General features: G+C 43.6%; 1 protein-coding gene across 4 annotated transcripts in view; it reads right to left on the bottom strand.

The window, feature by feature from the left end:
• Positions 1 to 21,476, bottom strand: part of USF2 (upstream transcription factor 2, c-fos interacting) — a 241,316-nt gene that overhangs the window by 14,504 nt on the left and 205,336 nt on the right. For 2 of the 4 annotated variants that reach the window (XM_078655437.1, XM_078655438.1), the window contains exon 9: positions 129 to 257. In XM_078655437.1, the coding sequence (XP_078511563.1) occupies positions 129 to 257 (129 nt within the window). The remainder of the gene's footprint in view (positions 1 to 128; positions 258 to 21,476) is intronic. The other 2 variants (XM_078655439.1, XM_078655440.1) reach the window with 1 other exon arrangement.

Raw genomic sequence — 21,476 nt, 5'->3', positions numbered from 1 at the left:
AAACTACTGGTGGTTTCCTCATTCTGTAGCAGTATCAATTTGTAGTTGCTCCATTCCATTTTAAGATAATTGGAGCAGTGTTATCACTGTGTAAGCATTTTACATACATTTAGAATGAGTGCGTTTACCTGTTGTCGTAGCATATCATTGTCCATCTGCAAACGATCTGCTTCTTTGAAAGTTTCCTGCATGCGTTGATTTGTCTGACGAAGCTCCCGTATATAATCACAAGCTTTGGAGAGGATACCACCTTTACTCTTAAAATAAATTATTTAAGTCAATTAAATCAGTGTAACAAATTCATAAAAATACAATTCTGACACAACAAGCTCACAACTAGGTTTTACTTAAATCTTACAACACACTTGTTGCATTACAGTAACAAGAGATGCATAGAAAGAATTATGTTTAGGCTATCCTGTTGTAGGTTTAAACCTATAATAACTGATAAATCCCAACCGAAAGGGAAGTAGTGCAAACAGATAAACACTTGCTGAACAAAAAACCTAAATGGCATTCAAAAAAAGGAAAAGGAGAGTGAAAGTTTAATTTCTTTCTAAAGGGGCCAATACAATGTAACTTTGCTATACAAGTTAGCAACAAGAAAGACTAACATTATTTTGCTTGAGTTTTATTGTGTAGGGAGGTCACAAAATTATTGTTTCTTCCTCCTTTTGCTTTTTTTAGTTTGGTGGTCTTTGGTGTAAAGATGGAGGGTTTAGAAGCATGTTTTAGGTCTTAATTGTTTTATGAACTGTGGAGCCAGCCGATATCAAAACCATATTTAAGATTTTGTCTATGTTTGATTCTTTCACTGATAGGTAAAATGGAAGGTTTCATAAGAAGCTTTCCCAATATGTACCATCACATTTACCCAGAGAATGGGTGAACCCCTGTGACTCCTCAGCCCTCTTTTCTAGCAAGTCAGTATTGATAGTAGGTGAATTGCCTAACAACCCAGGCTTTAAACATTCAATGCAAGGTGTGGTTAAAGGTATATGTGAAAAGAGTGCTCTCACCAAGCATCAGAGATAGCGGGAAAGGGTAATTTTCCCCAGACTTTGAAAAGCCCTGCTGCATTTTTGAACACATCAATAAATTTGAGGGCATATGCGCCCATTTCAACACATACGTTGCAGAACCTGTCCTAGAGAATTGCAATCCTCAGATGCACCAGTATTGGCATGGAAAGCTATGTCCGTGGCCAGAGCTAGCCAATTGTGTACTGGCTGTTTTGGCGTTGCCCGTCTCAAGTGTCAATGTTGAGAGGGCCTATACACAGATAAATGTTTACATGGGAAAGAAAGAGAGCGCACATGATCAAAGACTCACTGAAGTATTGTAGGGTGTAGTGCAATAGGTCTGATTTGTAAATATGTATTTGGACCTCATATACACTGTACGTTAGCTTTCTATATACCAATCACTATCAGTGCAAAAAGCAAGCAATAACAAAAGCAAAATGTTCCATAAACACAGGAAAAAGACTTTGTAGTTTTTAATGGTACACAAATGTTTTTTTAGGGTATTTAAAATCACAGGAAAACAGTGAAAAAACCCCACCAGAATTTATCAAAAATAGAAACTGAAAACAGGAAAGCCTAATTATGTTACTTACCCTATAATCTTCTGTTCTTGGCGTGTAATGCGGTAGATTCACATGCTTTGCATATGTCAGCCATCTAGTGTAAGGCTCAGATGATTACAAGTTGTTTTTGATCAAATACGTTTTTTTTCAAGTCACAAGGCTGTGGGACTCCTCTTGGTAATACTGCGCATGGTCGTCAACGCCACCTTCAGATTTTTTTTGCCATGGGTAGGTGAGAATGTAAGAATGCTGTATACGTAAGCACCGAGATGTCCGTGAGTTAGTATGAAACGAGGTGCATGAACTGCAACCTACACAAGAACTTTGGGGAGGAGGGATGGTGCATGTGTATCTACAGCACTACATCCCAAGAACAGATGCTTACTATCAGCAATAGGAATGTTCCCTAAGAAAGTCACAGAAGCTCCAATTTTTCTAGTGAAGCGTGTTTTTGGTGGAACAGGTAAAAGTCATGTGTATCTATAGCACTACATACCAAGAACAGATGCTTACAGGAAAAGTAACAATTCATTTGAGGCATGTATGTTGTAGATACACATGCTTTACATAGACTGTAAAGCAGTCCCTCTCCCTAGGCAGTGGTTAACTTGTGAGAGGTGCAGTTGTCTGAAAAAGAGTCTAAAGTACTGCCTGACCAATAATGGCTTGCTGGCGTGCAAATACATCCACACAATGTTTTGTGAAGGTATGTGGAGTAGACCATGTTAAGACTTTACAACTATCAGCAATAGGAATGTTCCCTAAGAAAGCCACAGAAGCTCCAATTTTTCTAGCGAAGCGTGCTTTTGGTGGAACAGGTAAAAGTCATTTCGCTTTTGCATAGCAGGTGTGGATGCATTTAACTACCCATCTTGAATTGCCCGATTTTGAAATCGCCTTTCCCAAACGAGAAGGTGCAAAGGCAACAAGCAATTGTTTCGTTTTTCAAAATGATTTAGTCCTGTCGATGTAATACATCAATGCCCCTTTTGACAACTAAAGTGTGTAATGCCCTTTCTGCAAATGTGTCTGGTTGCGGGGAAAAAAATAGGTAAATCAATGGGTTAATATGAAAATTGGAAACTATCAAGAATGCGAAAATATGTTCTTCCCAATCTTTTTGTCTCCCACCCTCTCCCCATCAGGAATCCTCATCTATCAGGTCCGTGTGGGCAAGTACCTAGCAAGTACCTCGCCCAACATTACCCGATTTTAATCTGCACTTAGAGGACCCTCCTAAATCTGAAGCCTGTGATCTTAACCAAGACTTATTGGCAATCCAACTGATCCAAAAAGTCCCAAGTCCGACACATAGTAAAGGTCGCATCTTGGATCCAGTCTTCTCAAATAACGAAAAGCTCTCAGTAGGCAACCCCATCCCGGTGCCATGGTCAGATCATTTTCTGATCCCGATTCAATGGAACAACCCATCACAACCTGCTAATATCCAATCTTCCAGTAGCTGGGAACGACCCTGGGCGAAACTTTCATTCGAAGGGTGTACCTTAGCCTTGACAAAGACTAGACCTCTATTGGACAGCAACCCTAACACAGCCATTGATAATTTTAACCATTAGATTGATCATCTCTGGATGCTACCTTACCGCTTAAACTGAGCCGGAGAACGCCTAAGGAGAAAATGACACCCTGGTACTCACCAAAACTCCAGGAACTTAAACAAAATTGCAAAAGATTAGAAAGAGCTTGGAGGAGAGTACAACACCCTAAAAAAAAATATAGAGAGTCCATCAAAATTTACCAAACAGAAACCAAGAGCACAACCAGAGTACTTTGATGAAAAAATTACATCTGCTGCCAACGCCCCCAGGGAAATCTTTCGGGAAGCTAAAAACCTATGAAGTGTCCTTCGCCGGAGACTCCACCTGACTCTTCTCAGGTTCGCTATAATAAACTTGCAGAATTCTTAAATAAGAAAATTCTAGACATATACAATACCTTCCCCTGGTTCTCTGCCCTGACAACACGGTTGCGGAAGGTGATACTCCATCTGGCAGCATACCACGACTGAAGGAACTTCCAACTATGAACCTGTCCATCCTTTCTGAACTCTTTGCTTAGGTCAAATTTGGCTCCCCTCTTGACCCAGTACCTCTCCATGTGCTTTTTGTAAGGTAGAGGAAATCATTCTCCCAGTTTTACTAGAAGTGTTAAATCTATCTATATCCACTTGCCAAGTTCCTTCATCATGGAAACATGCCATAAGAGCACTGTTAAAAAACTAATCTTAACCCGGAGGTTTGGAGTAACTATCGCCCGGCCATACTTTTACCTGGTACAAGCAAAATACTAGAGAAATATATCAATTGAATTATCTCCGAGTTCTTAGACACTCATTCCCTACTGCATAACTCTCCACAACATGAAACGGTAACCGCTCTTCTAGCAGCAGTGGAGGAATCGAGGAAAATCCTTGACCGGGGAGGAGCGGTGGCCATTATCCTACTTGACCTGAGCTCCGCCTTTGACACGGTCAAAATAACACTCTTTTTGACAGACTTAGAATGGTTGGAGTCTCAGGTGATATCATGGCCTGGATCAAGTCCTTTTTTACTTGACAGATCGTTTCAGGTTTTTGAAAGCAACAATACTTCTAAACGTGCGCCACTCGCATGTGGAGTTCCCCAGTGCTCTTCACTAAGCCCTACTTTGTTTAATGTCTATCTAAAACCTCTTGCTGAGTTAGCCCTGCCATATGGAATCCACATCATCACATATGCTGACGATACGCAGCTAGTGGTAGCATTAAAACACCCGAATAACCTGCCAGCTAAATTAGAAAGCTGTCTGGAAACTATGGCAAAATGGATGGACCAGTCGTGCCTCAAGCTTAATGGAGACAAGACCGAGCTAATGATCTTGGGCAATCACTCCATCTCTACATCTGGACTGGGCTGGCCCAATTTTCTTGGCCCTCCACCAGCCCCTAAACCCAAGATCAAAAGCCCGGGAGTCTGGTTGGCTAGATCTTTTAAATTCGACCACCAAACAGTGAAGCTAAAAGTAATTTCCTTTGGTATGATCAGACTGGTTCAGAAACTTCTACCACTTCTTCTGTTACCCGCTCTGAGAGTCATGGTTTAGGAGCTGGTTCTTTCCCACCTGGACTATGGGAATTCCCTCTAACTGGCGCCCCGAAAGCTACTATAAGGAAACTGCAAATCGTGCAGGACTGTGTAGCTAGGCTGCTACACAATACTCCAAAAATGCATTCTGCCATGCCTGCTCTCAAGTAACTGCACTGGCTACCAATAAATGAACGCATAATACTTAAATCAGTATGTATATCTCCGAAGACCCTTTGGAGGAATGGTCCCAAAATTAATCATTCCCTCATCACTTTCTATCGTCCCTTAAGATGTCTCCGTTCAACCACCTTGTTTCTGGCATCTGTACCCAAAATCAAGAGAACTCGCTCTGGGGGCAGCTCCTTTTTAGGTCTCGGCTGACGTTACGGCGCATGCACTCCTTGCCTCGAGACTTATAGTAATCAGCTACGTTTGGCGAAGGGGATTCTAGGCGCGCACCTCATTTTCATTGGGTAGCGTCAGCGTTTATGTTAAATGTTGACTTCCCATTGAAAAGGAGGGTTTTAAGTTGCCTCCCGTTTGCTTTTTGTGCCGGCCCACTTGGGCGTCTTTATCTCGGGCTTTGCGTCTGCCAATACTCTAAGAAAACATAACACTTGCCTCACACTGCGCCTACCAGTTCCAACTGGCATAGCTTCCGCTCACACTGCTACCCCCAGCCATACCCTGATCCCAACCTTAGCATTAAGAACTAAGAGCAAGGCAGGTGTGTCCATTCCGCCTTTCAAATGAAAGCCCGAGGGCAAGGCACTGGCAGCTTACTCTCATGCCCCCGACCAGGGCTTTAAGTGTGCCGGGTCCTGCCGGTGCTGCAGTTCTAAAAAGCAGGTGCCGCGGCGGGTCCCTATCGGGCTCTACTTTTGCCCTCACTCGCAGGGTGAAAAAAATATCAACTCTGCAGCCCTTCATTGCCTTTGAGGTAACTTCAAATAGGCTCGTTTTAGTTCTTTCACAGTCTCATCATTTCAAAATGGAAGCGTTTTCAATACTGTATACAACGAAGCAACAATTGATGCTAATTTTATTTCATGCAACTAACAACCAGTGACAAAGCCAATAGTCCTGGCTTGTTGTATGTGTAATGTTACTTGTTGTAAAGCACAGATTTTTTAGCTGAGGTGTTTTAAAGCTACGCCCTTATGAGATGGGCCATGCCCCTTTGAGACTCCCCCAGGTTTTTCATCCCACTTAAAGAAACGAGTGTGCGTATTCGTGCATGATGTAACATGGGCACCACACAGGCAGCCATTAAGTGAAGAAAGCATAACTCATGCCTCGCTGGGCCTACTAGTTCCAACTGGCATGGGTTCTGCTCTGGCACACCTCGGGACTGATGCATCGCCTGTCAATCCAGGCAGAGGGAGGTGGGCAAGGGTACAACTGTGTGTGATGTCCTCATACAGGCGGCTGGTTACTGGATTTAACCAAACATTAGAACTTTTTAGTATAACAATGAGGAGTTAACATTTTGGACAAGTAGTAAAAAAAAAAAACTGACAAGCTGCAGGCGTTCACGCTGGTGGTTTTCCTTGGATGAATTAACATTGGTTTTCTGTTTGGGTGGTTTAGGTTTTTTGCTTGAATGGTGCGGTTCTGGAAAGGGTGCCCAGGGAGTCCTCTCCCATGTAAAACCCTTAACGCAGTGTGTGATTTGGTACCCGGACTTCCCTTTGTATGCTAGATTCCACTCTGCCTTTAGTAGGCTGTTTTTCAACAGACTCACACACTTCACCCAGCCTCATTTGCATTCTGTAGGAGGTATTGGGGTGGTCTTAAATTTAAATCGAGCAATTTGTGATCCGGACAGGGTCTTGGGTACATATGGAACAGGAAACAGAACAGAGAATTTGTTTGCTCCGAGGAGCAGATTGCAGAGCTTCTCTGTCTTGTTTGTTTTAATTTTTTACGGACTTTGCATCAGTGGCATTGTTGGGCATTCATTGTCTCTCTGCAGACACCCTGCAGCGCTATTCGCTCTTTATAGAGACTCCTGGTGCCTGCAAAAAAAATCATTTTCTAAACAAAATAAGTGGAATTGGAAGGCCCCTAATCTCTCAATAGCCTTCTCCGCACCTGTTCCACAGGAAAAGGCAGCTAAATGTAAACTTTATGCACACTGTCACACCTTTCCCATTCATGCACACACACACACAAGTGCATCATTGACACTGCATGCATGCAGATTGATAGCTACAATTCTGCCATAGAAACACAGCAGCCCCAGTGGTTTATCCTCTGCACCAAAATGCAATCGGTCTCGCCTTTGATTAGGTTAAAGCCATTTGCTTTGCTAATGGTACTGTATAGCAAAGCAAATGGCGTTAACTTAATGAAAGGCGAGACCTATTGCATTTTTAATGTTTGTTGTATAATGCCTTAGATTATGGAACACCCTGCTTACCCATCTACGATCTAAGGCCCATCACCTTTCCTTTCGAAAGCAATTGAAGACCTGGCTGTTCCAGAATATATCTTAGAACCCCTAACTCTGTCTGCTTGCTGTCAGTAACACTGGGATGCCTACGGATAGCTATGCGCTCAATAAATGCCAATTAATAATAATATTAATAATACTTTAGGTAGGAATTTAATGTTGGTTCCAAGTACTAACCTGTTCCTATGTAGTTGAAAGAAAGGCTCTGCTAGAGTTAACACCTGAAATTCATTGACTCGAACAGAAGTAATAGCTATTAAAAAGGCCAGTTTTCATGAAAGATACTGCAATGGACAAGAACATAATTGCTCAAAAGGAGGACCCATTGATCTAGTTAGGACAATGTTTAAGTTCCATGCTGGGGCAGGTGGAAGTCTAGGAGGAATTATAGATGTGCCTCCATGAAGGCTTTTGGAACAGTAATTTTAAACACCGCTATGTGTTGTCTATTTTGAAGATATGCTACAATAGCGGCAAGAAGTAGTCTTATAGCAGTATATGCTAGTCCTGCAGTTTGAAAATGCAATAGGTATAAAATAAGTGTTTGTACCTTTGCCTGAAGAGGCTTAACGTTTTGTTTGTAGCAGAACATAAAGCGTTTCCATTTTGTTGCATAACATTGCCTTGTAGTTGCTTTAAGAGCCTCTTTAAGAATGTTCATACATTTTTTAGGTAAATTTAAGTATCCAAATTCTAAGACTTCATTTCTTTGGGATTGGGATGTCTTAGTGTTCTGTGGTTCTGTGTGAGAATGTCCGCGTTCTGGTGAAGCTTCTCGTGTGGGAGTAAAGACAGTTCTAGGAGTGTTGAAAACCACGGTTAGTATCATGGTGAGAGATGTCTGTCTGGGTTTCTGGATCACTAATGGAAGTAGTGGGAGAAGTGGCAAAGCGTATGCAAATATCCCTGACCAGTTCATCCATAGAGCATTGCCTTTGGATTGCTGGTGTGAGTACCTGCTTTTGTAGGGTGGGCATTTCGTGTTTTGTTTTGTTTCAAACAGGTCTGTTTATGGAAACCCCCACTTGTGAAAGTATGGTTGAAGAACATTGGAGTAAATCTCCCATTCGTAGACTTGTGGCTGCGTTCTGCATAGAAAGTCTGCAATTTGATTGCTTGTCCCTGGGACATGTTCTGCTAGGAGATGAATGTTGTGATGTATTGCTAATACCCATATTTTCTGTGCTACTTGAGATAATTGGCGAATACCCCCCGTTTTTGTAAATAAATCATTGTTGTCATATTGACTGTTCAAATTTGGAAAACTTTGTGTTACAGGTGAGTAGGAAGGCTTTGATTGCTAGATAAAGAGCTTGCATCTCTAGGTGATTGATTTGGAGATTCTTGGAATCCAATATTACCTGACTAGTGAGGTTGTGGACATGTGCACCCTAGCTGGTTAGGGAAGCATCTGTTGTGAATATTATCTGGTGGAGGGGGTCCTGAAATGGACGTCCTTTGGATAAATTCTGTGGATTCAACGATTGCAGAGTGATTTGTGCAGCTGTCTACAAACACTAGATTGTGTAGGTGACCCAGTGATCGAGTCAACTGTTGAGAGAGACATTGTAGTAGTGGTCTCATATTTAGTCGGGCATGTGGTACTATGTGAATACAGGATGCCATCATGTTTAGAAGTCTGAGAAATGTTTTGCCAGGAAGTTGATTTTCTGTTAGAAACTGTTGACTGTCATATAGCTACTATATATCTTTATAATACGTTAAGTTAGCATAGGCACATTACATGTCTAAACGCCATTTTTCCTTTTGCTGCTTCTGCACACGACACTTAATTGTTGATTTAGCTTTCAACCTAGTAGTTCGTTGTGGTTTACATGAGAATAATATGTTATTACTCTGATATCACCTTTGCTTAATAAACTAGGTCTGTACAGAGAGTGCTGAAGCTTCAGGAACAACACGATACTGAATTGTTATGAGGTCTGATCTTCGCGCCTCCATAGACATAACATAAGTGCAGCTTCTGCCAACTTTGGGCTTTAGGCGGGTTTTATATTGCTTTGCTTGAAGCACACAAACACACTTGATGCTGTTCGCGTGCAGAGAGCTGGTGTATGCTGATGTGATCTCTTCATTCTAGGATCCTGAGGTATGGGCCCGCCCTAATTCAAACCCAAAGAGACCTTCTTAGCTATTAATATAATATGTGTGTTAGGGAGGGTGAGAAATAAGTGTTGTTAACTCTTATTCATTACAGCATGTTAACATGCTGTCACCATTTGCTTTCTATGGACTAGTAACTATGCTGATAACTTTGCTTCTGATAATATGTTTCCTTGTATTGTCTAAGATGCTGCGCCTGAGAACACGGCATTAGTAAATATATATTTCAAATGTGCACGTGTCCTCATTTACTCCAACGTCTGGTTTGAAAGGATTGTATAACGAAAGAGGGCTCATGTGTTCCACGTAACCTGAGGTATTGTAAGCTCATGTTCTGGTTTGTCTAAACATTGGGAGTTTGTTATGACCAATGAGACACTGTAGCTAGCTCGGTAAGGGGTTTGTTGGGTACTAAGGTGAGTTTTGGGTCACCCTAATTCGCTGAGGTTCCAATCCTCTGTGCACAGTTCTGTGGGAGAACAGAAACCCTGCTACATGGCGCCCATACGTTGGCGGACTTATATCATGACACTCGAGTAGTATATCGTTCAAACCTTAACCCCTTCACTGTCGTTTCCGGAAAACGGTGGTGTCGGTGAAACCTACCTATTTTTTGAAATAGGTCTTTTCAAGCTTGATTCTATCTAAAACGGTTTCTTTTGAATTACTACCCAGTTGTGCTACAAAGTTTCCTTTGTTTTTTCTGTTATTCCGGTGCAATCATGGCGCAGGCTGTGGTCATCCCGCAGCATAGTCGCATTGCGGTGCGCAACCATTTACAGGCTTACCAAATCCCGTTAGATGGCTTGGCTGTGATTTTGGTGGTGTGTGCAGATCCGGCGTACCCTTTCAAACTGTTTTATTCGTGGGTAACGTTTCCGGAAGTGGACGCTAATTCTAACGTGTTCCACACCTACACACCCTCACCTGTACCGGCTGAATATACACCATACAGGGCACTGGAAATACCTATTGATCATTGGCAGCATCGCGTTTGGTTTGATGGCGCCCTACCCCACTCTTTGTCCGCTGCGAGGTTGGGTCCATTGTCCATTCCAGGCACAAATTGGCCTGCATTGGGTGGATTCACCCCACACCCGAATCACGGCGCTTGTCCCTTAGTGGATATTCGCAGACTACATGTTGTCTCGATTGCCGTGATTCGCGCATTAATGTAATACATAGGTCGTCATCTCCCGGGAGGTCCCCCGGGGGGTCCGGCCGTTCAAACGGAACATGGCGGTTTAAGACTTAATCCGGTTATGGTCAATTCGGTTTTTGGTAAGCGACCCGATGATAAAGATGATTTCCCTTTCTGGCTTGCCGAGAAATTTGACCAACTGGAGGCTGTGTTTCCGAATTCTACTCCTGCTGATAAACATAGAATGTTGACGATTACTTTGCCTAAGGATTTAACTCCTGAACTCGTTGACTGTGAAAGTTGGGGGAAAACTTTTGCGGCCGTTTATACGAGGTGTTTCGGCACCCCGTCTATGTCCGTACTGCCTACGATCGTTAAGCGTGTTCAGGATGATCACGGACCGGAAGCAGCGGTTGAATTGGGTATGCGCCTGTGTGGTTCTTTTGAGATTGTTAGCGATCTCATCCTCTCCAATATAAAGGGAGATGCAGTGAACTTTCAGGTGTCGAATGCTTTGGCTGCTCTGCCCGATGCCGACAAACCCCGACAGTTAGCGAAGATTGTTGTGAACGCATATAAAACTATAGGTCGCACAAGTAAAGGTCTGAAATATTTTCCTATCAAGGAGAAAAAACAACCACAAGGGCAGTCTGCTACAGCAGATGTCCAGCCCAAGTCCAAAAAACAAAATTGGCCTCAAAAACAGAAACAGGGGAAGCAACAACAGCAGACTCAGGAGTCTTATCCTGCGCCACAAGTTCCTGCGCCGACAGAAAGAGTATATGATTTTCACGATCGCGCGATGATTAAATCACCTGATAGATTTCAGGTTTCTGAACAACGCTCTCCTCGTTCCTTTCAGGACTCATCGGCCCCGAAGACCGGTGAAGGAGGAGGCGGTAGGGGACGTGGTGGCCAACAAGGACGTGGCCAGTCCCGCCAGACAGACGGCGCAGCGAAGCAGGAGGATTCTACGCCAAAGAGACCGCAGTTTGCAAAAAAGAAAGTCGCTGCCTTAACAGCGCATCGATATGCCACAGATAGTGAGAACGTGGGCTCTGACCTTGCTGGACAGCGCGGCGGCGATTACCATAGTGAGAGAGGCGCTGCGTCCACTACTGAGGGTGACAGCGACTGATGTCTACGTTGTAATAGAAACAGCCGATACGAGACTTGCTCCCCCTGAAAGACTTTATGAAATTGTCCTGTTAATAGAAGGTGACATACAGCGTACCGTCAAAGGGGTATTTTGGGAAAATCTGTCTTCTACGTATGATATTTTGCTTTCGGAGGCTGACTGGCCCCCACCTTTTGTGCTCGCGGCGCCCCGAGGGGAGGAGGTGATCCTCCCCAGTTTCGCGAACACTGTCTCGAAAGAGCATGCGCAGCATTTTGCAGAAGAGTGGGCTCGGGCACTCGCACCGGCTCTGTACCGTAACCAATGTGGTTGGGACAAATTATCCCCATGCCACGAAATTCCCTTGCGGTCTCAGCCGCAGCCTCAACATCTCATTCGGCGTGAAGCCAAAGCTTCAGTCGCGGAAATCCTTGAACAATTGGAATATCAGGGAGTTATTGAAACGTGTGTGTCACCGATGAATAATCCTCTTTTTACTGTGACCAAGCCTGACGGATCGTATCGTTTGGTATTGGATTACCGGCATTTGAACTCGCATTGCCGTAACTGTGCAGTACAGAATACTCACGGCTCTGCCCTGGTGGATGGTCTCGTGCGTAAGCGTTTTAAGACAACGCTTGACATATCCATCGGTTTTTATGCCCACAGATTGGACAGCTTTAGCTCCCAATGGACCAGTTTTACATGCGCTGGAGTCCAAAAACAATTCCGGCGTCTCCCAATGGGCTATAAAAAATAGTCCTGGTATATTTACCGCACGCATAGTCTCTATTTTGGAAGCACTCGACCCGGATGCTTGTGCGTATGTGGATGACATATTTCACAGACGACGAAATTTGGGAGCATCTGTGTCGTGTAAATTCTATTATTTGTAACTTTGCAGACATGGGTTACAAATTCAACTTTGCAAAATCGCACATTGCTGAGCACACAGTGTTTCTGGGCTATGAGTCATTACTGGGCTTTTTAAATTTCGGGAGGACATACATTCCGGAATATGCCCAGCGTATCAAGCCTTTGTATGCTCTGATACAACCAAATTTTTCCAAATCATGCTGGCTGCCTGAGCACTCAGCCATCTTGCAGTCCTTGCAGGCTGATCTGCTCGCTTCTAAGTTCTTACTGACTCGTGATAACCATACCAACCTGGTGATCAGAATAATTCCGGGGACAGTGGGTTTCACGTACCTCACTTTTAATGAAGGAGACACAGTACCTATTGCTTACAAGTCACACTTGTACACTTCGGCTGAGATGCGGTTTCCCACTGTGGAAAAGGTTTTAACAGCTGTGCAGATGGCTATTCTTAAAGAACGGGCTCTGTCACAGGGGAAACGCATGTTGGTTGTAACACCCTGTCCTCATTTGGAGGCAGTCACGAAAGCCAGTGTACCAAATTCAAAAGCTTTGCACCCTCGGTGGATTCAGTGGGCTGCGTCCTTGACGTCCACGGATGTCACGTTTATTTTTGACGCCTCGTTGCGGTCGCAAAAGTACTTGCGGTATGAGTTTGTCCATCCTGCTCCTCTAGCTATGCGACCTTTGGAGGACTTCCATTGTATCATTTACACTGATGGTTCGGCGCAGGTTGCGCATGGCTCTAAACATGCCTACGTTTCCGCATGCGCCATTGTGGTCGGTGCTATGTTGAACGATGAGTTCATCTCCAGGGAAGTGCACACGTTGCCACTGGGAGATTGCACCGCACAATTAGCGGAGCTTCGTGCTCTCTTACTAGCGTTGGAGTACGCAGATCCTAGTGTTACTACTCTTATTGTAAGTGATTCTTTCTACTGTGTCCAGTCTTACAATGAAAACTTGTTCTTTTGGATTCAGAATGAATTTCGTGATTCCAAGGGTAGCACAATAAAACATAAGATGATCTGGGTTCGAGTGGCGGAGCTTAAGGCTACGTTGCCGCTCGTTTTTGTAATTCATACTCTTGGCCACCAGCGTGTTGGAGTCCACGCTGTCGGTAACTCGCTTGCTGATGAAGCAGCGAAATCAGCGGTGTCTACATACTTAGTTGCAGCAGTTACACGGTCCAAAAGTAAGATTGATAGTGACATCTTGGCGGCTGTTGCTGCCACTGAGAAGGGAGGTAAACATCCTACGGGGTTCCCTTCGAAGTACACATACAACTTAAGTCCCGAAAAGGTTCCTTTTGTGAAAATTCCTTAAGTTGGGGAACGTTTGATTCCCAACTCGGATCGCAGGGCTGACTTGATTACAGCAGCTCATGAAGGTGTGGCGTCTGCGCATGCGGGCGTCTCAGCCACTGTAACTCAATTACAACAACGTTTCTGGTGGCGGGGACTGTACAAACAGACGCGTGATTATGTCCTTCTTTGTGACATTTGTCAGCAGATTAAACCTTCGACTGCTGCGCGTCCGCCACAGACACAGTTGTACATTTCTAATAAACCACTATAAGTACATCTTAGTAGCAGTTGATTCATGCACACGCTTTGTGTGGGTCTGGCCCCATCGCAGCGCTGATTCACGGACTGTCATTAGAGATTTGCGCATCTTTGTAGGGATTTTTGCCTGTGGTACCTTCCATTCGGATCAGGGTCCTGCTTTCGCCTCTAAGGCGTAGAAGGATGCCATGAATTCGATGGGGGTCCAAGTCAAGTTTTCGTCTCCCTACAGACCGGAGGGTAATAGTGTAGTGGAGCGAATGAACCGTGATTTAAAGCAATCTTTGACAGCTAGAGTTATAGGCACTGGCAGAAACTGGCTAGCCCATCTCTATGGCGTGCAGCGTGCTCTTAATAATCTCCCTAGAAGGTCTCTAGGTGGGCGGACCCCATACGAAATGCTCTTTGGCATCAAGATGTTCGTCCCTGACCTTGACGGTCTAGACTGCGTGGCTCACGCCACTACCTTTGACGTAGATGAACATTGTAATGTATTACAGGATCTACAAAAGACCAGAGACAGTCTTGCGAAGGAACATTTGCCCTCCACGTCGGATGTTGCGTTGCAGATCCCGGTAGTCGGCTGGCTACCCCAAGTTGGAGAACTGGTTCGAGAGAAGATCGACAACAAGAAAGAATTTGGTCCTTCCTATCGAGCTCCGGTTCCAGTACTTGGAGTGAAGGGCACAAGAATAGTCGTTTTACCACCACTTCCTGGTCGTAAGGAAGACAGGTTTATCTCAATTGACAATGTCAAGATACACAGAGTGGCCGATTCTTCTTAGCATGACTCCGGCTGTTTCCTGTCCTTCCATTGTGAGAAATTCAGTTTTACACACTGCTTCTAATCATGAAACTGAAGTGGCAATCGAGTTGCCTGCTATTTCCAGTCCTTTATTAAGAACTTTGCCCGGTACAGACCTTGCTGAAATAGACTATACTTACCCCACTGACTTGTCCATGCCTGACCTGCAAGCCCGTTTGGCCACAGAATCCAGATTTTCATTTGACACTGTTTCCAATGCCTCGAAGAAACCCTCACGTTTTGCAGTTTATGCCAGCTTGTTTAAAAAACATTTTTTAATTCCGCCTTGGACATATATTTGGCTGGTCCTTTTTTCACTTTACCTTTTTATGTCAATTGGGTTTGTGTTTTATTTTTTCCGTCTTATGAATGGACACTATGTCGAAGAAAGAACATGCATTCGACATCTGAATGGAACTTTGGCCCCCCTTTCCTCATCGCATTCTGCACACAGATTGAAAAGAGACTTGACATTTGTTAACATCACTGCTTGGCCTGTCCTTGATGGGATAGTGTGGGATGCCGTTAGGTTTCAAATTCATGGCCCTACAGAGGTTGTTAATGTCCCCAATGTGCTTCGGGTTAACATGGGGGATGTTGTGAAACAAAACATTCGTTCTGATGATTGGGATGTTCAGGCCGTAGAGTCTTTGTTTTCTGATTTGAAATACTATGCTGCCTTTGATGCTGATGATTTGTACTTAGAATCTGCTAATTATGGTGATTTGTTTTGCTTTCAACATTTTGGCAATCACTTCTTACATAAAACAGCATCCAGAAGGAATACTGTAAATTATACACAATGGGAGCATTGCCCAGCTCCTAAACAAGGCAGTTCGAGTACTTATTTAAAAAAGTACACTTATTTTACTGACTTCAATCAGTCTAATCCAGAGTCCTTTTATTTCAAAATGACACAGAAGCCTATCTCCAAGGTTAGACTTACCGATACCAAGTTATTGTACTCGAAGTCCTTTCTTGATCAGCTGGCTGTTGGCGGCTATGAATTGTGAAAGGAAACTATTGACCTAAAATGAGTTTGGGGTTCTAAAAGCTGGCAGGTACAAGGCACTGAGGCTTTGCACCGTGCTTGTCTCATCCCGAATCAGATGTTGTTTTTGAATTCTTCTATTTCACAGACAACGTGCTTTGGATTGGCTACTTCTAAAAAATTGAATACTCCGACAATCCCTGATTTAGAGGAATATTCTGGCTGGAGTAATTATACTCAGTTTTCGATTAGGGACTTGCAAGCCCTATTGTTAAATTCATCCTTTAACATATCCAGTATGGATCCAAAAGGTTGGCTGATGTGGCACAGAAGTGCTGATTCATGCCAGAACCGTTTTCTAGGTTTATCTGATGGCTTTACACAGGCCAGACCTGATCCACGTTTTGAAATCTAGCATTCTGTCACGACTTACTCTGTGGGCAAATTATGTCAAAATTGGTTGAAACATTCTCAATTGTCTGCAGTAAAATTACATCTTGCAAAGCTGAATGATGATGTGGATTTAAATGACTTCATAAAGGGCCCGGCTAGTGGTAGATCAAAGAGATGGATATATGCTGTTTACAATGAAATCTGGAAGACATCACAGATTGAGGCTGCGACACGCCTTAGAGCTATAGATCAGGCCAATCTAGAAAAGGTGCTTGCTGTGGTAGATAATAGTATTAACATGCTTTCTTCCCGCATTTACGCTTTAGATAATATTGTGTCTTCTGTAGTGGATATTGTGCATGATGAAGTGTCTGTGTTGTACCATGGTCAGAATCAATTACGTTCTATCATGCAATTTGCATGGACCCTTCAAACGTTGAAAGCTGGCAAGGTGCCATGGACCTACATGAATGTTTCTTCTCTCTTTTCCCCCTTTAATTTGACTGACAAGCAGCGCTTGCTTTCCATGCGAGATGCTTCATTTTCTATGTTACATATTGAGAAATTGGAGTCCTTGCCTTTTTCAGTGGCAGAGGCCAATGCTGCAACGTGGCATATCCACGGTTTAATAACTTTACCTTTTGCATTGTATAAATTTACAAATTGTATGCGATATGTTGCCATAGGTCGCTATGAGCCCTTAGGTAGTGCATTTCTCCATGAAGTCTGGTCCCTTCCTTTCACTTATAGATGTTTGAAAGACGGACAGGAGGTTTATCTGAATGGGGAGGAGTGTACAGAAACACCAGACCATTCGTTAATGTGTAGACACATACAATTACACGGTTCTTGCAACCAGTACCGGCCAAACTTAGCCTGTGTTTTGAAAGGGACTCCTGTACCAGCAATCACCCCGACTTTTACCTTACTGGGGAACGGAAGCTATTTACTTTTGAATAATGAAGATTGTTGCGGGTTGATTAAAAGTGTAGCTTATGTGGTAACCGTAACTGAGCGTGTCGTTTGCTGCAGAAATGTCCTGTACCCACCCACACATGAAAATAGGGAGGTTTCCATTTGGCCACGCATCCCAACCTTGAAAGCAGAATTCAGCGGCATGAGCAGAATAAGGGCTCTATTGTCCCAGAAAGAAGTGGCCTTGAGTTCGGCTAGGGAGACTTTCGTTCTTCACATAGCTAACACCCGGACTGAAGTTCAGGCCCTTTTAAATACTGATTTACCGTTGCATTTCAGCGAGATGGTACATTCTATCTTTAACGCGTCCTCCACAACTGGCCTGGCGCATTTTTTTAAATCTGTTAGCAGTGGTCTTGTAACTTCATTTGAAAAAATCTTTGGAGTCATCCCTGCTTTCTTCCATTCCATTTTTTCGAGTTTGTTTGGTGGATTCCCGGTTGTCCTGGCACTAGCGGCAGCCGTTCTAGTGATTATTTGCTTCCTTAACTATGGATGCCCCACATGTGGAAGGAGCCGCCCAGCCCCTCCTGGCGTTGTTTCGCAACCGGATGCTTGAATATTATGGCACGCTGCCGCTTGCGATTTTAAGCACAGCATATGGATTATCGTTTCGATTTTCCTACTTCACCTGTGCCCAGCCTGTGTTTCATTGTCTAAGCTGTGATTTTGACTGGGCCATTGATTTGTGTCTCTGCGGACCGGTTTCTCCTGAAGTTGACTTTAATCAGCTGATGAGTCCCATCGTTACTCACGAGTTGGTTTGTACTGGCGACAGGATTATGGCCTTAGCAGCGATGCATGGACTAATGGGTCCTTGGAACATTCTTACAGCAGCGCAAGATTTCTTGGCACTGAGCTTTCTTGAAAACCCACCGAGTTGTCCTCTGATGGTAATAGAGGCTCCAGTATTGGGAGAACACGTTTGTTCTTTTCCTCTTTTGAATTGGATGGCTGAAGTGTTTTCGGATGAAGACGGTGATTTCATGTTGGAGGCTGTTGCTGCATATTTTGCATATTCGGTCTTGCCTTGAAGTTTATAATGATGCCCCGCTTTTTGCATTTTTTCACCTCCCAGTCCTATTGGCTTGAGTGCTGTGGAATTCTGAAATTGACATTTTTCATATTTTGATTTGATTACTACAGTTTTGTATAGTTATAGGGTTGTTCATTGTTCTTGAACTCTGCTTTCATGAAGTTGCCCTTATCTTATCTTATCTTATCCGTCCTCGGATCATGGGGGGGTGTCATATAGCTACTATATATCTTTATAATACGTTAAGTTAGCATAGGCACATTACATGTTTAAACGCCATTTTTCCTTTTTGCTGCTTCTGCACACGACACTTAATTGTTGATTTAGCTTTCAACCTAGTAGTTCGTTGTGGTTTACATGAGAATAATATGTTATTACTCTGATATCAGCTTTGCTTAATAAACTAGGTCTGTACAGAGAGTGCTGAAGCTTCAGGAACAACACGATACTGAATTGTTATGAGGTCTGATCTTCGCGCCTCCATAGACATAACATAAGTGCAGCTTCTGCCAACTTTGGGCGGGTTTTATATTGCTTTGCTTGAAGCACACTTGATGCTGTTCGCATGCAGAGAGAGCTGGTGTATGCTGATGTGATCTCTTCATTCTAGGATCCTGAGGTATGGGCCCGCCCTAATTCAAACCCAAAGAGACCTTCTTAGCTATTAATATAATATGTGTGTTAGGGAGGGTGAGAAATAAGTGTTGTTAACTCTTATTCATTACAGCATGTTAACATGCTGTCACCATTTGCTTTCTATGGACTAGTAACTATGCTGATAACTTTGCTTCTGATAATATGTTTCCTTGTATTATCTAAGATACTGCGCCTGAGAAGACGGCATTAGTAAATAAATATTTCAAATGTGCACGTGTCCTCATTTACTCCATGTTCTGGTTTGAAATGATTGTATAACGAAAGAGGGCTCATGTGTTCCACGTAACCTGAGGTATTGTAAGCTCATGTTCTGGTTTGTCTAAACATTGGGAGTTTGTTATGACCAATGAGACACTGTAGCTAGCTCGGTAAGGGGTTTGTTGGGTACTAAGGTGAGTTTTGGGTCACCCTAATTCGCTGAGGTTCCAATCCTCTGTGCACAGTTCTGTGGGAGAACAGAAACCCTGCTACATGACTTAATGTTACTATGCTGTGTATCCGGTCTGTGTTTGGGTATGCTAATGCGGAGTACATGTTCAGTTTAGCCCTTAGGTACGACTGAGTCTTGGCTGGTTGTAGATGAGATTTTTGTAGATTGTTGGTAAACCCTAGCGGATGCAGCAAATCTAGTTTTAAAAAAATATATATTTTTATTTGCTTTTTAAAATTGAGACAAACAATTAAATCGTGAGTGCGCGATGCAGAGAGGTCGATGAACATTGACAATCAGTAGGATACAGAAAATAGTACAACACTTCCTCTGAAAGAGCACAATCCAAGTTCGCAATGATACATATATACAGGTGCTAGAGATCAGGTGCTAGAGATCACATCAGAGTCAATCATCATTTCCCACAATAGGTCAGGAATTACAGATTTCAAGGCTCTTTTCCCGGTTCGTCCAATACCGGATCCAGCCCCTCCCCCTTTGATTCTAGTTCCAAACCATAGTATTGTAACCATGGAGTCCATATCTTATGAAAGTTTCAAGGACACCCCCTTGCCGCATATGTAACTTTCTCTGCTACCATATACAGATTCGGACTGTTTCTCCATTCTTGTAGTGTTGGGAGTTGGGGTGCACCCCAGTAGCGAGCTATATCCCTTTTAGCTACTACCAGTCCCAGGTTTACCAGCATCAGCTTATGTCGCGGGAGAGAACCTGGCAGGTGATGAGGCTTGGACTGTGACAGCAGGAGTAGTTCCGTGAACCAGTGCTGGTGTGGCGAACGCAGAGCAATGAGGATGAATTGGAACGGTTCCAGTTTCATTTTCATCAGTACTTTGGAGATGAGGGGGAATGGGGGAAAAGCGTACACAGATTCCTCAACATCTTATTGAAAACGCATTCCCCCATGACCCAATCTGTGGTTCCCTGCTGGCCAAGAACAGGCATTTCTAGTTCCCTTGAGACGCAAACAGTTCCAAGTTGGGTGTTCCCTATTTCTGGAAAATGTGATCGAGAATCAGTTGATTGAGTTCTCACTCGTGATTTATTTGGTTCAACCTGCTCAAAGCGTCTGCTAGGTTGTTCTTTACTCCTGGGAGATGCTCCACCTCGATAGCTATGTGATGTTGCAGTGCCAATTCTCAGATTCTTTGAGCTTCCCAGGATAGGATCGGAGATCTTGTTCCTCCCGGTTTGTTTAGATAATGTATGCAGGTGGTATTGTCTGTACAGATGAGGACTGAGGATGCTCTTCTCCTTGGAAGACATGACTGGAGGGCTAGAAAAATTGCCCTTACTTGCAGGAAATTGATGTGCATTGTGGAGAGAGAGACTCCATTTGCCACTTATTTGGAGGTCTTGCAGATGCGCTCCCCAGCCTTCCAAAGATGCATCTGTGGTCAGAACAAACTCTAGAAGAGGAGAAAGGAATGTGAGTCCCAGACAGAGATTGCTGGGAGACTGCCACCAAAGAAGTGTGTCTTTCATGATTGGAGTAATCCGAATTATGTTGTCTAATGATCCCGTTACTTGAAGCCATTGAATGGCCAACTGCTTTTGAAATGGGATCTCCTTAGACGAGCATGCGGTACCATGAGAATGGCGGAAGACATCATTCCGAGAAAGGATTTGAGGAGATCGACAGAAGCGAACTCTTTTGTAGAGACTGTGAGCCAGAGATAGAATGGCGTTCAGTCTTTCTGTTGATAAGAATGGCTTGTTTTGGAGAGTATCCAATGTTGCTCCTAGAAACATTATCCAATGATAAGGAGCTAGAATGAATTTTTGAAGATTGACTGCCAGCCCTAGAGAGCGGAAGAGCTGTAGGCAGAAGGAGATGGCTTCTGAAGCTTGATGAAGAGAAGGAGCTTTCACCAACCAATCATCGAGATATGGGAAAATCTGTAGGCCTTTCAATCTTAGGTATGCTGCCATGGGAGCTAGGCAGTTAGTGAAACCCTGAGGAGCTGAACGAAGGCTGAAGGGAAGCACCTTGAACTGATAATGCGTGCCTGCCACAGAGAAACGTAGACATTTTCGATGCTTGGGATGGATAGGGATATGGATATATGCGTCTTCCAAATCCAAGCTTGCTAAAAAATCTGAATGGATCAGAAGGAATATGCTACTTACCAGTATGCATCTGTTCTTGGCATGTAGGGCTGCTGACATTCATATCTGTGCATAGATCGCCGCCTAGTGTTGGGTCCGGATGATTG

Source organism: Lissotriton helveticus, chromosome 7 (genome assembly GCF_964261635.1).
Source record: "Lissotriton helveticus chromosome 7, aLisHel1.1, whole genome shotgun sequence".
Taxonomy (NCBI): domain Eukaryota; kingdom Metazoa; phylum Chordata; class Amphibia; order Caudata; family Salamandridae; genus Lissotriton; species Lissotriton helveticus.
The sequence above is the reverse complement of the archived record's forward strand: the minus strand, read 5'-3'. Positions and strand labels throughout refer to the sequence as shown.